Source organism: Lipophrys pholis, assembly GCF_963383615.2.
Source record: "Lipophrys pholis genome assembly, chromosome: 16".
Classification (NCBI taxonomy): Eukaryota; Metazoa; Chordata; class Actinopteri; order Blenniiformes; family Blenniidae; genus Lipophrys; species Lipophrys pholis.
Genome location: NC_137634.1, coordinates 20,253,052 through 20,270,521, shown reverse-complemented (window position 1 = coordinate 20,270,521; position 17,470 = coordinate 20,253,052). Strand labels below are relative to the sequence as shown.

General features: G+C 38.7%; 1 protein-coding gene across 2 annotated transcripts in view; it reads left to right on the top strand.

Annotated features, from left to right (window-relative positions):
- Positions 1-893: 893 nt before the first annotated feature.
- Positions 894-17,470, top strand: part of LOC308121957 (rho guanine nucleotide exchange factor 12-like) — a 30,797-nt gene continuing 14,220 nt past the window's right edge. For both annotated transcript variants that reach the window (XM_080483509.1, XM_080483508.1), the window contains exons 1-7: positions 894-1,532; positions 9,676-9,767; positions 12,781-12,879; positions 12,962-13,011; positions 13,281-13,338; positions 13,931-14,157; positions 17,049-17,165. In XM_080483509.1, the coding sequence (XP_080339635.1) occupies positions 1,501-1,532; positions 9,676-9,767; positions 12,781-12,879; positions 12,962-13,011; positions 13,281-13,338; positions 13,931-14,157; positions 17,049-17,165 (675 nt within the window). In that variant the 5' untranslated portion in view covers positions 894-1,500. The remainder of the gene's footprint in view (positions 1,533-9,675; positions 9,768-12,780; positions 12,880-12,961; positions 13,012-13,280; positions 13,339-13,930; positions 14,158-17,048; positions 17,166-17,470) is intronic.

Here is a 17,470-nt window from a genome sequence, read left to right as displayed (position 1 = left end):
TATATATAGATAGATAGATAGATAGATAGATAGATAGATAGATAGATAGATAGATAGATAGATAGATAGATAGATAGATAGATAGATAGATAGATGTTTGCTGAACAACCACAAAGAAGCAAAGTCACGAAAACTGATTTCTAACAATCCCCTCAAAAATGCTATAAATACACCTCAAAACCACGCCATATTGTCCACAAAACCATGACATGCCAAAAAGGAAACTCCAAAGGAAAGGCAAATATATATGAAACAACACATAAGGAACAGTGACAAAAACCACCCAAAACAAAAAGATTTAAGTCGGCCTCCAAAAAATACTCGAATTGAGCTTAGAAGCCTGCTGAAGAGCTACAGAGAACTTTAAAAAATTAAAAAGAAAATGCATGCTAAAAAAAACACATGTAGAATGGGGAAAGATTGTTTAAAGCAACCAAAACATTTAGAACCTAACAACAGAAACTTTGAAATAACCTCTAAAACATAAAATCACACAAGAGATCCAAAATGAGGGCAAATGTATACAAACAACACAAATCATAAACACGAAAATACTCCCCAGGTTCATGGTAACAACTTGAATTGATCAGAAAGATGGCATAATTGTATTTAAAGTCATTTGAAAGAAGGTTAAAAAACTATGGATGGAATTGTGCTCTTATGAAGAACATACGTTTGTGTTTTGTTGCTCGGTTATGCATAAATATACTCAAACTAATAAAAGACAACATATTTTCAAATAATTTATACTTTCGAGGTGAAGTCCAGTAAACTTATACTTAAGAATCGCAAACTCCGAGGTGTCCGTGAACGCAACAGGACGGAAGGTGGGTTTTTCCTCCTCTTTTTTTTTTCAACTTTTTTGGGGAGGGGGCACGAAGCATTTCCTTTTTTCCTCATTTGCATTACACACAGCAGAGAAACAATCGCGGCAGTTTGCAGGAATTAGTGATCTTTACAATGCGGCAGATCGGGCAGAGGATGCGGCAGACTGCGCGGTGCGTCGCAAAGAGCGCAGCGGACTGCGCGAAATAAAACTTCATTCTGGGCTTTAGCAGCCAAACTTTGACGTAATTCTTTCCCTGATCGCAGGACTGGACAGGAGTATCATCATGGAAACATTTCCCAAGGAGAAATTAGAAGATTTTATCATCTCTGAACTTGGACGTAATTGTAGAAGTTGGGAAATGAGCGGTTTGTAGTCCGCTTTGTAACTTTTTCCACATTTCCCATCTGATGCAAACTGCGGCTGTTTTTTGACATGAATTCACACCCTGAGACAAAAATACCACTTTTCCTCCACATGTCTGGATGTTAGACAACCTCACCCATCGTTTGTGCTTCATAGGACTTTTAGAAATCTTCATGCTGGAGGTAACGTGGACATGGACAAGGAGACAAAATAAAGACACTGGTTTAATTATCAACTAATAATCAGACTTTGACATTTAAAAAAAATGTTAATCGGGTGAAGTCCTCGGAAACACACAGGGAAGCCCAATGAGTGGCATACAGTCAACACTCACTGACAGGTAGGCCAAATGTCCTATTTTCTATTTTTTGTGTGTGTTTGGCACAGCTGCCGATGGGCTTTAGTCACAAGCCAAACTCAATTTTAAAACGTCCAAATTTAATGTTTCTTGTGTTAAGAGAAAACACTCATATCTAACTGATCTGAAAATTCTATAACTGAATACAGAGTAGTTGTTGGTGTAATACGGCAAAAGAATTAATCAATGTAAAGCTTCATAGTTTCCACAAAGTTACGTTTTTTTAACTGTCTAGCAGCTGGCTGTCCTCACGCCACACTGAGGCAGCAGCCTGTGAACGCTCGAGAACACAATTTAAAATCATAATTAAAGTACCCTTTTTAGAGATTTTTCATCCGCTTTTTGTAAGCCGATTTTACTAAAATGATGTCTTGATTGAGCCTCTTTCTTTACTGATTTCAAATAATTTATAAAGTGTAACTAAATCAGCAAAATTCTGAATTTGCTGATTTGTTAATGGAGTTCGGAACGTCAAACTCAAAGCGAACAGGGCTGGGTTTTCTGCTTTTTACTGAACAATCCGGTTGGCACAGTTGGACCCGTAGGGGGCAATTTCCCTCCATGACATTTTCTTTCTAAAGTATTTCCTGAATTAATAGCTTCAATTCTTGTACATTGAGTCCAGGACGAAGAAGAACATGTGAGCAACTATCTCAGAAACTACTTCTTGTTAATTCAGTGACACATCGCCATGTATTGGTGACATTTAGAAATGATTTCATTGACACTAGAATCACGTTGGTTCTCACTTCCAGCATGTTCATTGTTCAAAAGCCAAAACTTTACAAAACTTGAACTAATCTGGCCACAAAAAAACAGAGCCTCACAAGAAGTAACCTTTTTAAGCATATGTATAATAAAGTCTTAACAGTCCTGGTTTTGTTTTTGCAACAAGTTGAGATAACTTTGGAAATGTTCACTTTACATAAGATTCTTGTGATGTGGGTTATTGTGAAAACATCAATAATTGACTTTGTGGTTAGATTCCATCCCTCGTAAGTCCCTTGTATATTTTTACTCTCGGTCATCAGGCGGCTCCTTTTGATGTATCGCCAGAATAAAAGCACACATGACTACCTCGGAAAGTCAAACAGAGTCATTTGATTTCTTGACCTACAGCCTGCAGTAAGAGCTCTACAACAATGGGCCTCTTCTGTGTTTTCATTGCAGGATCCACTTTTGAAAAGTTTCGGTTCAAGAAACTTTTAACAGACTTTGTATTTTCATCTATCAGCCTCACATGGATGAACTATCTAAAAAAGGAACTCTGTGAGCAAAAACCGATTCATTAATGATCCGAAAGTCTTTCAGCGTGACACAGAAAGCAAAGCACAAGATACAAATTATAACCGTTTGAAGAAGTTATGAAATGAACTTGCTGGTTTCCCTCTAAGAGTTGGTTGAAAAATAAAGACAAACATAGTTTTCCTTATTATGACATTTCGTCAGAGTGACGTTTCAGGATACCGTTTTTAAAAAAGTGTTTTGTACGGCAATATGCAGTCGCTTGATACACGGTGTGAAACAAAATAGTGAATGGCCTCCTTCTCCATGAATTCTCTCTTTCTTCCAAATGGAAATCCTTCAGGAAGCCTTTTTGTTGTTGTTGCATGCAGCGCCACTTTCTGAGAATTTGACACCAGCCTCATAACTTTTCATAAGGTCAGAGCGGCAGCCAGAAAGGTTATGAGGCTGGTGTCAAATTACAAGCCTCATAACCTTACTCGCTGGAGCACTGACCTTATGAAATTGAACCTCAGGACAAACGTCAGGTTTGGCAGATAGAAAGCAAAAGAGAGGGATTGAACCAAAAATCTGTACCACCTGATGCACCCTCCAAAAACACAATTTAACTGCAACGGTAATACTAAAACTACTCTGAGAAGCTCGTTATTTTGAATATATTTTGATTTCTGAGCAGGTAAATTAAAGTTGTTCACGGTACATTTAGTCCAAAATATGTTTATCATAAACTGGTAATGGATTCATTTTGCTGGGGCATTGGAATATGGTTGACCTTCAGTATGGGGGGGGGGACCCTGGTTCGAATCCCTGATGCACTCAGCGTAAAAACTATAGTCCAATCTGCGGTGCGAGGACTTGCTGTGGCAGCCAGCGTAAAAATGGATCTGCTCAATAGATACCAGTAATTCTACCACTTGCCTTTTCACAAACAAAATTCTTCAGTTAAAATCTCCATTACATTAAAAAATTCATTTTCATTACTGCAGATGAACCTTTTTAGTAAAAAAATGTGACTAAAAAATATAGAATTTGCGTTTCTATAAATCTAATAATTTTAGAAAACTACATTTCTAAGTAACATACATGTGCGGGATGAAAATATGCCAAATCTTCAGCTACTGAGAAATAATCTTCTGGTGATACTCACTGGCACCTGTGGCAACACACTATGCTCATCCTACAAGTGACTGTTTCTCACTAAAGTTGTCTAATTTAAATGGTAAATTAACAAGTTCTCCACCATTTTAATCACCATGAAGCTTTCTTAAAACAAAGAAATGTTTTCACAAATTTTCCTGCCGGTAGAAAAGCCATATTTATTATCTACCACGTGAAATCTTGTCATACTTGTGACTCTGATCAGTTTGATTGCCTTAAAATGTGAAACAATATTCTCCCTCAACAAAACATTACTTGCTTCATATATCTAAAGTTATGTTGCTTTTGTTGGTTCTGCGTATCTACCGGAAAAAAAATCAACACATGAACGTGAATCTCGCCATGTGAGTTTTTTTTTTTTTTTTTAACTGAGCTTTATGTGGTATGAATCCCTCCTGTAACAACAAAGAGGCTCTGGACTCTCTGTGAATCCATAAATCCTTTCACTTATGTGGTTTTGCAGCGAGCTGATTCAGCTTTTTTATCTAAACAACACACTCATCTGTGGATTTGGAAGGTTATTACTCCAGTCTTTTTTTTTTCCCCCCACATAAGCGAGGTGTTGTTGCCTGGCAAACTGTGTGCCGGCTCCGGCGGTGCTTGGTGGTTGGTCACGTCTCGGACGTCAGTCAAGTGTTACTCGGAGAGAAGAATCTGCTTTGAGCAGGATGAGAAGTTGCTCTTAAACTTTATGAGAGTTTGTAGCGACGTTTGTTTTTTTGTCCCGATCATAACAGTGATAGTCGATGGAGTTGTTGGTACTCTTGGAGCTCGGGGCATTTTCTGTGTGGAGTTTGCACATTCTACATGTGTGTGTTTTCTATTTCGCTCTGTGATAAATACTGTATACCTATTATAAGAATCGCGTGTCTATTAAGATTGATTCAGCCGAACACGTTGAACTCATGTCATGTCAGATGATGTTATGAACATGAGCAACTCAATACATGTCCTGTTGAAGTTGCATGGAGAGACGAAGGAGGATGTAAGGAGGTGAAACAGGATGAATTGGATCTGATGTGCTTGTGCTGCAGTACGAAAAAGGGTTTTTGTCTAAAGCCGGCGTTATGTTCAGTGTATTTACAGTCGGTCGGTGTGAAGGCGACGTCTCGATCGAGGGGCAGCGTCTGCCTGCTGCCACCCGGCTCCTTTTGCTTTTTTTTTTTTTTTTTTTTTTTTGGTCACGCAGTTTTGCTGATCTTTGTGTTTTTCCCGCCTGTAGTCCTCCCGTCAACCCCTCCCTCCACCCGCGATATGTACCCGGACCCTGACAGGAAGCGCTGACATCACTGTAAAACAATGTCCGTCCCGACGGACGCTGCTGCTTCTGGTGACACATCAGAGAAGCTGGGCGACCAAAATGAGGCTGCAAGTGCTTCATTTGTGAGCCTTTCAATGATATGGAATCTGTTCTTTACAGCAGTAACACTGTTGTTAAAGGTAAAAAGTCTGAGTTGGGCTGAAGTGAAGTGGACGGGTCACCTTGTTTGGGAGTTTTCACCTGAATGTTTTACGGCTCTCGTTGATGTGAGACAAAAATGTGCATCAAATGAGGTCTGATTAAACGATCCTGGTATGAGTAGTTTTCGGTGGATTTGAATCCTTTGTGCATTTCCTGTTGGTGAAGTCAGTCGTCTTCCGATCCCAAGGTTGGAGGTTCTTGTGCAAGAATGAAGTCTAACCATTTTCCATGTAACTCGATTACTGTCCAATTTATTGGTAACTCTTCCTGTCGGCTGCTTTGTTCGCTTCACTGTTATTCTAAATCGTCCTCAGAAGAGATTTTTCTCCGTCTCTCGTCTTACCACAATAAATTTAGGACAAGTTGTCTCGTCTGAAAACGGGAAATACCCGAAAAACAGTCCAAATGTATCACTGTGTATTCAGCATAACTTCCCGAAGACTTTCAATTCATCAACAAAGTTAATAGAAAGCAAATGTTGCCGGTTGTTTGTCCTGATGCGTCGTCTTCTTTTCTCAGATCAGATCACAGTGTCTCTGGGGGAATGATGCCAAGTTGGCCAGCGTGTGGTCGGTGCCACTAAGCAGCTGCCGTAGTTCTGCAGGTTGATCTCCAAATGCTCAAATTGAATATGTTTGTGTACATGTGCTCTCTGGCGAAGCTTCTATGCGACTTTGTACTCATTGTGCAGATGAAAGTACTGAAAAACTGCTCATAACTGCTGTCTGATGACTCTGTAGCGCAACCGAGTGGCGCTTATTCGAGCTTATCCCTTCCGTAGTCATGAAGAAAGACTAAAAGGAGTGATGTCCCAGTTATAGGAATGTACAAAAAGTACGTATAGGTTATTCAACTATAACGGCTGAAATGCAGCTTTACATCCTCCATATGCAGCGTCGATTGAAGTGGGCTTACAGGGATAAAGCCGATATAAAATCTGTATTTTCTCACAGGAACAGACCGATATCAGTGGGTTCGGTTACAGATGGTCAGATTAGCTATCAGATAAAGTTAAAGTGTAAATGTTCTTGTGTTTTAGTAAAGCCTCTCGCTTTCATAATACACGGCAAGCTCTTCTATATTTGGAGTTTCGGCTTCATTGTCGTTGGACCTCCAGCTCTCCAGGCCTCTGCAGCTACTTTGCCGTTATCATCCCAGAGGAATCGTCTGGTATTTTTGGCATCTGTGGCCCAAGTGGATCGCTGCGTGTTTTCTGGTCCTACTTTGATAACTGTGCACAAAGTAATTGAAGAGAAACAGACATGAATCCCAGCTGCTCAGATAATTCTGATTCCCGCGTGTCAATGTGCCAGTTTTCATATGAAATTAAGCAGGTTTGTTGTTTAGAATCCCACCGAGATGGAGGTTTTGGGCGCTTTCCATCCTGAAGGTCATGAAGAAGAAGGGATTCTGGCATGAAGAGCGTTTATTGAGCTGTTATGACCAAAATAGGTTCAACGGTGTTGTGCTTTTTTCTTTTTTGTTTCTTTTTTTTTTTAACATGAAATGCAACATCAGTGTTTTTTCATTCATCGTCTCAATTTAGAGTTTTTGGTCATAAAGAAATAATTTTGAATAATAAGAGAGAGCTGGAGTTTTCATGTTTTTATGTTTTCCCCGGCCAGCGTGGGTATAATCAAAGAACTTTGACTTATTCCCACCATCCAAATATATTTCTGTGAGACTTTTTGTTTAACTTCAAATCTTCCACCTGTCCTGTCGTGGACGTAATATACCTGTGAGAGGACACGCGGGTTTTCTTATTTACACTCCTGTAGTTCCAGCATTTTCTGGAGAAAAAATCCCAGCAATTTACCATATTTGCATTTTCTTTTATCTTATGGAGGAATTATGAAACTCATGCTTTAAACTAGGTAGTATGTTTAGATTTTATGCCTGATAAACCGACATTGTTGTTGTTTGCTGATCTATAGACAATTAATTGTTCAAGGTAGAGGCTTTTACTTTGAAAGTTAAAGTTATGATACATCTGTACACCTTGAAACAGCTGCAACTTCTGCAATTATGTTTTGCACTCGAAACTATTTTGTATTTTTAATTTGACTGCATTACATTACATGCTATTATTGAACCAGAACAGACAATAAAATGGATGGAACCAAAAATGCTTTACAGAAACAGTCACATCTGTGTGTTTCAGTGCAAAGATGCACATTTTTACCAAACTCTCTCCTTCATTTACACGGAAAACTCCCGATTCAATTTATTCAATCAAGTATCCGTACTTTAACTTAAAATTTTCATAATGTGGGCTCACGCTAGTTGCTGTGCATGTGGAAAACCTTTGATATTTTTCAAAGACATTTTCACCTTTACCAACCTTTAAATCTGTGTTTTCTTTGGTGTGGATAAGCCAGCTAAACGCTGAATTCCTCCTTCTTATCTCACAATTACTTAAATGCCACCCACTGAGCAGGATGCAGGCCGCCCCCATCTCGTTGTGCTTTATCAGCTTCTGATCTCGTCCAACCCCAGTCAAAACGTTCCCACTGTAGTGTCTCTTTTGTTCAGCCTGCTTCTAATTGTGTCTTTTTTAATCATCTGCTGCGTGTCTACGTTGTGAAATTAGAACAAAAAAAAAACAAATCTGGGACACTTTTTCATGTTTTTAAGTCATGAGCTTGTTTCTGCACCCTGAGGATTGTTTAGACATGGCTGCTCACTCTGGGTGCTCACTTGAAGTTTCCTCTGTATTCCCTCACAGACACCTCCTCCTCCTCTTCCTCCTCCTCCTCCTCCTTTCCGTCTGCCTCCTCGTGCTTCTTTCCCAGCCTCCTCTTGCATTCAGGAAGCTGAAGCCGAGCCAAAAAAACCCGGAGTCTCTGTTTCCGGGAATCAGTCCCACAGAGCAGCAGCATAGTAAGTCGGCTCTGACGTGGGAGCCATTGTTAAAAGCCCGGGGCCCCCATTGTCCAGGGGAGGAACAGCAGCACAAACAAAACCCCCTCTTATGGAACGAGGAGGAGCTGGAGGGGCGACGATGAAGAGAGGGAACCTCTGCTATTAATACATGAACTATACCATCCACAAGTCCAACAAGTCCAGCTCCCAGAAGTGCAGTGAAGAAAATTGCCCTTAAAAAAGTGACTCCCTCTGTCATTGCTATTTTTTGTAAAAGTAAACAGCAACAACACTATTTTAAGACCTTGGGGTGGATCTTTGGAGGTTTAATATAAATCAGCTGACGTGTTGGTGGAAACTATGGGACTTTAAAAACAAATGTTGGTATAAACTTGACATAAAGTTCTTGTTTTAAGAGCTGATCTGGTGCCTTCGGGCTTTACAAACACACTTTCTCTGTTCAAAATAGGTTCATCTGTTTTTTCATCCAAACTTCGAGGCTTGACAAACATTTTAGTTCAGATTGTTTTCTTTTGGAAGCACAAGCAAAGTTAATTTGGATCAAAAGTACATCGGTAGACTCATTTAGTCTGTTTTCTCTGGTTTCTATTTGTTTCTGCCATTTTTTCAGATAACTTTTTTCAAATAACTTCCTCATAATTATTTGAATTTCATTTATTTCCTACCTTGCAAAGGTGCTTATCTATGGGGATGATCATCTATTCTTTTTACATTCCAAAAAATATTAAAAGTGGTTTATCTTTGAAAGACTTGTTTAAACTCCCAGTGATTGTTTTTGGTTTCTTAAGATGAAACCAAATCTAATTTCGTTTCAATCATCAGGCAGGTCAAATTCATGACTCAAACTATAATAACTATAGTATTATTGTATAGTAATAGTATAGTTTACTTTTTTTTTTTTAGATTCAACAAATAAATCAGAAGCCAAACAAGAAATAAATGTATCAATGAGTTGGTAGATTTATTTTTATTTTTTTATGTATTGATCAACATCAACAAGAGAAAAGATGAAATGCATCAAATGGAAAAAGAAAAAGAAAAACACAACAAAAAAAGCAAAAACTCATTAAAACTTTACATTGCCCGCATGGTAATTTAACACCAGGATCGTGTTGGTTGGCAGAAGCTAATTTCACTCCTTCACCAAAAACGCTTTCACTGTGTTTTTAGCTGAGTGAGGGATTAATGCTGCATGGAGCATTAAAATAGATTTCCTAAGGGTCATAAATTATAAGTCACTACATGACCTGAGAATTGATGAGCAGCTCTTTCAGGACTTTTAGTCCTCATATATTTCTACCACAACATTACAGATTTAGTTTAGTTCTTGACAATCAGCAGGTTGATTTTGATTTTTTTCCCTCCGTCTCTCTGCAGGACCCCAAACTTCCTCAACAAGGACCCGACAGACAAGAAGCCAAAGAATGAGAAATCCTCGGTTTCCCTCAAAAATGAGTTCGACCCAACAGGTGACAGTTCTTAAACAAACTCTACTCGTGCTTTGGGTTCACTGTTTCCATAATATGCTGCACAGTTTTAGGTTTGCAAACTCAAACATTCATTGATTTCATGTGATTTTCTTGCTTTTTCATGATCTATATTTTTTTAAACTTCCGTGTGCACATCAGATCAGTTTTGTCAAACAAATGAAGCAGACTAGATCTTATGAGTTCAGTTGTAAGTATACTGGTGTAATTATGAAACTACAGTTTTGCAAATATTATCTGCTCGAATGTTTTGTTTAAAACATTGTCATATTCTGTATATTTGTTTTCTCCGTTTGAAAAAAAAAAAGCATCATAAAAACCAAATTTTTCCAGATTTGGTGGATGTACTCATTACCATTCACCCTACAGACGCATCAGTCGATTTAGAGGAGACGCAACATAAACCTGCATATACAACATTATGCTCAGAGTGAGACATTTCTATCAGATACAGTGCAGGACGAGCCACAATCCCTGAACTCTAGATAAAGACGAGAGAAAGGTATTTTCCATTTCATGGAGTATTTTTGTTCTCGACTTGTTTCCAACTTCAAAGTATGAATCATCCAGGTGTGATTACCACAGAGTCCGTCTCAGGGCTTGAAGCGCGAGGATCGCCGGCCCAGGAAGCACTCAAGAGACGAGTTGTTGAGGTGGTTGCCTGGGCTGCACGGTTGACATTAATCCTCGCTGCCCTTTTGTTCACCCTGGAGACTTGAGGCTCCTCACGGAGTCCAGAAGACAACCAATTATCCACTCAGCTCTGTCAGATCATTCTTTGAAGTGGGAGAAGGGGGGAAAAAAGGGAGAAACCGGACGGGCAGATTGTGAATCGCTGAACTTGTGCAGAGGCTGCAGGAAGAGCGTCGAGTTTGTCCCGATCCTCCAGATGAGCTGCAAAGATTTCAGGATGTTAGTGGAGTTGGTTATAAGGATTCACTCATCCCTGAAGGTCGCAGTGTATTTTCAGCAGTGCTCCTGGCGCGGGGTTTTAGCATCCTGCTCTTTTAAACTGCACACATACACACTTAGATCATGTAGGAAATCACAACCTTGTAATTTACATTTTCACTTGAGTTTTGTCACTGAATCTATTTAAACAGGAGTTATATGCTTGACCGGTCCTCTACAGTGAACTTTTATGACGTGAGACATCGATGTCATTGTTAAATCACCGCATCTAGTTTCAATCCTGGGCCGATGTTTTCAGTAGATTTCATTACTGAGGTCAATATTTTCCATGAACTGTGGAGGGACACAGGAATGTATGTCGTCAGTTTGTTTTGAAGTTTTTGGCTCTGTTTATATTTCTTTTCAATTATTAAATCATTTTGGGATCAAATTGAATTTTAAAATAGTTAGTTCCAGCTGATCCGACGACATTTTTTACCTGAAGTCACAGCAGCAGTTGTCAATATATTCTTTTCATCACATATACATACTTTTATTTGTATTTTCTTTTCCCGGGTTATAACATGAGACTTGGGGATTAAAATAAGCTTATATAGCTGTTTAAAGGTCACAAACCTCACCACTTTGACATTTAAATGTTGCTTCAGTTACATCTCACACTTGGAGCCTTTAATTTTTATATGAAGTTTGAGGACTTCTTTACATATCTACCTACAGTATGGAGACATTTTTCAAAAAACACAAACCTTGATGTATCAGCTTGTTGGCGTTAATATGCTATATTTGTTCAAGGTATATAAATCTACTTTATTTAGGGTATTTTAATTTCCTGTTGCCACAATTGCAGCGTATTCTGAGCTAACGACGTAAAGCAGGTACTAGACTGGACAGGCTGAAACCTTATAATCTTATGATAGAGTTATTATTTGAAGAAATATCAAGAGGCGACAATATTCTGTTTTTGGTTGTCAGTTTTTCCAGATTGTGCTGCAAGAAACATTAAAGGTTGAATTTCAGCTGAAAGTGAAAATAAAGAAATATAGCTCAAGCTTTTACTTTCACAGAAGAAAGGCTCAGACGTTAGAAGGTAATGCAACATCCCAATGTTTGGAGAGTCATTTGATTTGAGTTTGTTAGATCTGAAGCTTATGTGCAATCCATTCATCTTCCCTCTCCTCTTCCAAACATTAACATTTTTGTTCCTTGAAGCTAATTGGCGAAGTTAGTGCTTACTATATTTGTTGTGATTTTCAGAAATGAAATTACATAGACAAGAATCATTTTACGGATTTTCAAAATGTTCTTATGTGCCAAATTTGCCAAGTGTATAAATCAGGGTGTCATTTGCTTAATATATGTTCCATTTGAATATCTTAATGTATAGGAGGGAAAGTAGAGGACCTGACACAGAACTCTGTGGTACACCTTTTTTTTTTTTAATGCTACTTTGAATGATGAATCAGATCTTCAGGATGTGTGGATGTTGAGCTCATGGCCGTCCAGACAAAAATAAAACAGAAACTTGAATGTGACCTTTGGTCACTCTCACAAAATACTTTTTTCCTGCCACGGTTTTCTTTCTTCTTTTTTTAAATTGAGATGAAAAGCAAACTTGAAAGGAAACACAACAAAGGCTTTCTATGGCGAACCATTTATAGATTTGTTTAACAGTATCACAGTGAGCTGCATGTCGAGCTTTTTTTTCAGGCGTTTCCATCGATGGGATTTGCTTGTTCGAGGTCTCAAAGAGACGAGGGAGCATCAGGATGTCTCGGTGGTGAGAGCAGTTCTCACCAGAGCGGGCAGGCTGCTATTTAAGATGCTTCTGCGTCTGCTGTTTCAGTCTCCTGATTTGTCATTTCCTGTGTGGAGACTTTTTCCCACAAGTGACTGCATCAGGCCGAGGTCGACAAAAATGCTTAAAAACTTCATGATTGCAGTTAATCGTCTGCATGCATGTTGATTTTTAAAGCCTGTTTTGGCTTGCGAAGGGAACACAATATCCACTATTAACAGTGACATGGGAACGTTTCTTTCTCTAATGAAATGTATATTTCTGCATGTGTGTGTTGGCAAACGGCAGGTCTGGTCCAGCGCTGTGTGATAATCCAGAGAGATGAAAATGGCTTTGGGCTGACAGTGAGTGGAGACAACCCGGTGTTTGTGCAGCTGGTCAAAGAAGGTGAGGCTCCCACTCACAAAACCAAATCACTCCTGTGGATGCAACATTCCGAACAGGTTTCTCACTCTGGTTTGTGCCACAGATGGAGCGGCGATGCGAGCTGGTGTCCAGACAGGAGATAGGATTATTAAGGTCAGCCTAGTGATTTTCATGATGAGAAAGGAAAACTGATTGTTACCATTATACTGTACATGTTTTTTTCAAATTCCTCTTGTCTTGATCTTCAAAATCAAGACATAAAACGGTGTCACAAAGCATCAAATCAACTTGTGGGGGAAAACAAAGGGAAACGTGTCAGTTCAGTCTGATGGTTTGATGAAAAATGTTCTGAATAACAATTTTCAGAAAAGAGTACAACTAGTCTGACACTAGCTACTAACTAACTTTTCGTCTTCTGACAGGTTAATGGGACCTTGGTCACACATTCAAACCACATAGAGGTTGTGAAATTGATCAAATGTAAGTATTTCTTCTAGTAAACTTCTTTTATATTTACTGCACATTAACACGACACTCCAGATCCTTATTATTTTTGCTTGGTTTTGATATTTGTTGTATTATTAATGCAGTTTTCGATTACAAATTCTAGTTTCAACTCGAGTTTTATGGTTTGTTATGATATGAAATCACTGCTTCTTACTGCTGTATTGTTATCAGTTCATAAATTAAAAATAGATTAGGAAGGCACAGCCTCTCAGATGTAAACATATTTCAGTTATAATGTCAGTTAATTGCATGTCATTGGTCTTCAATTGCACATTAATGGATAAGCTGTGGTAATAAATAACAATTTTGTCCACATTTTTCTAATGAAGCAGATTGTTTTCCTTGTTGGCGATACATCTAAAGTTGGTCAAACAAATACTTCCACCAATGCTAACAGGAGAGTATTTACTGAGATGAAAAGAGTAACTTCTCTAGCAAACAGTCCACATAGGAAACCATTATCATGCATGTTATGACAGAATATATCAATATACTTTAATCAGTTTCTTTAGTTTCTGTGATTTTGTTGTTGATTTCTCCCTTCTCGTGCCTCTTCCTCTGGCAGCGGGATCGTATGTAGCTCTGACGGTGCTTGGGAGGCCGCCGGGGCTTCCTCAGATGACCCTGGACGAGGAGGAGGAGGAGGAGAAGAAGGAAGGGAAGGATGAAGGAGGAGAGATCAGCACCTCCTCCTCTCTGTCAGCGCCTCAATCTCCTGCGCTGTCAGGTGGGGACCGAAGCAGCAGCGCAGCCTGCAGTCCGGACCGGCCTGCCTCCTCCCCGTCCGAAGGGGTAAGAGAGAGTGATTTAACAATTACAATTACAGCCAAGACAGGAAAGTACACTGTAATATTTCACTTATTGTGATTGTAAAACATTTAGCTTTTGTTCCAGAGGAAGCAGCCTGTAGACTTTTCCTTTGGATGTAATAAACCTGATTTGACAGATTTTATGGGGCCTCTGGACTCGTCCTGAAGGCAGCAGCAGTCTGCGTCATAGTGTCACTGTAGGATGGTTGTTTTTGCTTTTGCACTTCCAGTCAGAGAATAAAAACACAATAAATGTAATGCTATCATATCATTCTCTTCTCTGTTGTAAAATTTGACTTTACAGTCACTGTAAATACCCCCCAAAAAAATCATTATGCAACACAAAGGGAACCAAACTGAGCCTGAAGCCTGTAAATCTTGTTTCAAGTGCAGTTTCATGTTGTTCTTTATTTTCTGGATGGACGATGGTCCAAAGCAGGAAATACAAACAGTCCAAAAAAAAAATCCCTTTTATAAGTAGGAAGTGATTAATGGGGGGGGGGGGGACTCGATGGTAGCAAGGAGGCGGCTTCTCTCAGCCCTCTTCCTTGTTACTTCTGGCAATAAATGTGATGTGTTCATACTTACATCTGCACACGCAGTGTTTGGTTTTAACTTTTAACTTCTAAAAATATTTTTATATTTATTACTACCTGTAGTTTCTAATGTGTTTTATCGTCTTCTATTTGTATATGTGCTCTTTACCTGGCTGCTGTGATATTTTAATTTCCCTCCGGGGATCAATAAAGTAAATATAAATGTAAATGTAAAGGATCTGAGTAGTGAATGTTTTACGGCTTCAGTGCTTTGACATAACAGAATTTGGAGCTTCAATGAAGTTCAAAAAAGGCGTTTGTTTCCACCAATGGCAGGTTATAGTTTGGACTTTAAAAGTAGTTTTATTGTTTTCAAAATGTGTTTTGGGCAGTTTTATTCCATGACCGTGAACCTGTGGCCTTTAAATGTTGTGTTTTCATTATAGAGTCCCTTTCATGTAATTTGTTGCATAAAAGCCTCTTCTTCTGTCTTCAGGGAAGTTTCATGGATGTTCTGAAGGTCCGAAAGACACAGAAGTTTATACTGTATTTATTTCACCTGAGGGCAGTTATTGTTAAAGCTCTCACAATATAACCACCCGGTGCACTTAGACTTCTTGAGTTTCCTTTTGTAGACACTAATCTAAATAAACCTCCTTTCATTTGTCTCCACTTCTCCAGTCTCACATGTAAATACACCGCGGTCTGCACAGCTCGTCCTGCTCGCCTCGCTGTATTTGTTAGAATCACACCAACTGAACGTCGCATAAAAGAGGAAAACTTTCCCTGCATGCAGCTTTTGCACGCTCATGTGGAAATGGCCATAATCACCTCTGAAGATATGTTCAAACCCTCAGTTTTAGTGCTTTTATGGGCTGTGACAAGTTGGACGACACGTCGTCTGTGAGGCCAGACTCAGATTAGATCATTTCCACGAACAGAGGTCACCACAGGCTCTGTCATCTGCAGGACCTTTTCTAATTATAACTGATAAGAGAGGGAACACATTCTTGAACCGCGTCTTCTTGCATTCCTCTTTTGGGCCAGAAAACTGGGAAGACATACATTCGAGGGGTCCCATACACAAAATAAATGTTGGGTTACAGTTAAGGTTAGGGACTGGTTTGTGATGGCTAGTTGTGTGTGTGTGTGTGTGTGTGTGTGGGGGGGGGGGGGGGGGGGGGGTACAGAATGTGGCCCCTCAAAGGTCAGAAAAATCTGTTTTTTTTATATTAAGACATTTTTCTGGGAAAGGTCAGGGTGAGACATCTTCTAGTTTTGACTAAGTTCACAAAACGTTTACAGGTATTTGAGTTTTATTTGAATTACGGCAAATAGCGATTTATCACAGATTGAACTGTGATAAATAAGGTTTCCATGCAGTATATGTATTCACGCTTCAAATTCCAAATGACAGAAGATTTTAATATGAAAGAACAATGCAGCATTATTACATCTCACATGTATACCAAATGTTTTAAGATTAGTAGTTCTTCAGCTCCTCTGTAGCGTCTCCCTGAAGCTTTTTACCAAATTATACATGAACAAATATTAATATAAGGAATCATATCTTATTTTTTAAAAAACACAGGTAAATAACTATAATTGATGAGAAAGTCAAAACTCCTAAAAAGGACCAAAAAGAAAGGGTCATATAACAAAAAAATTATTAAAATAGCAGTTAAAGTGCTAAAAACTCAATGACTAGAAATAGTAAAAATTGGCTAAAATAAGACTTGATAACTAGTTATTTACAAACACTTAAAACTCACATATATTAGAAACATCCAACTTTAATTTGGGCAGATTTTGCTTAGATAAGATTGGAGGAGCACCTTTGTTCTGATTTCTTTTATGTGTTTTTTTGTGTGCATACATTGATAAATATAATACAGTACAAAATGTATAGGCGCATGTATACAAGCAAGCAAGCAACGTTATTTATATGGCACTTTAAATTAATGTAGTTTGTATTAATTTTATTTCTTTTTTTTAAATGTCTGTACAGCAACTAATGTTCAATATGATTACCGGTAAGTAACTAAATATATCTTAGAAGCTGTATTTATTACTGTGACAAGTTAAATAAAAATGGTCAAAAAGGCTAATATGACCCCAAATATAATTAATAACTAAAATGGGGAAAACAATTGATGTGTCCAAGAAAGCTGAATCATTTACAAATGACTAAGGGAGGCGAAATAACGAGAAATTGAAGTTATTTTAAGTGTGTGTGTGTGTGTGTGTGTGTGTGTGTGTGTGTGTGTGTGTGTGTGTGTGTGTGTGTGTGTGTGTGTGTGTGTGTGTGTGTGTGTGTGTGTGTGTGTGTGTGTCTCAGGACTCCGGGTGCAGGAACAGTGATGCAGACGAGAGGGACGGCGCTCTTCCTGCAGCTCGGGGGGAACAGACGTGGCCCCCGCGGTGTGAAAGTGGGAATGTGATCAATAACCTCTCTGTAAGTGGTTTCTACACCAAAAGACTATTTCTCTGTTGTATTTTGGATAATCGGTATGTTTGGTTTTGCACCGTCGTCAGAAACATATTACGAATATTAAAAATTCTTCTTCTCATGGCTGCGGTCAAAAATGCGTCATGACTACTATTTCCAGCTATGTCTCCTGTCCGTTAAAGTTAATTAAAGAAAAACAAATAGCTGCATTTAGTGTATAAACCATTCATGTTAAATGTTTTTTTTTTGTTTTTGTTTTTTTTTAACTCTGCTGACCAGACGTTGTTGATAATAACATGAAGTGGTCAAAC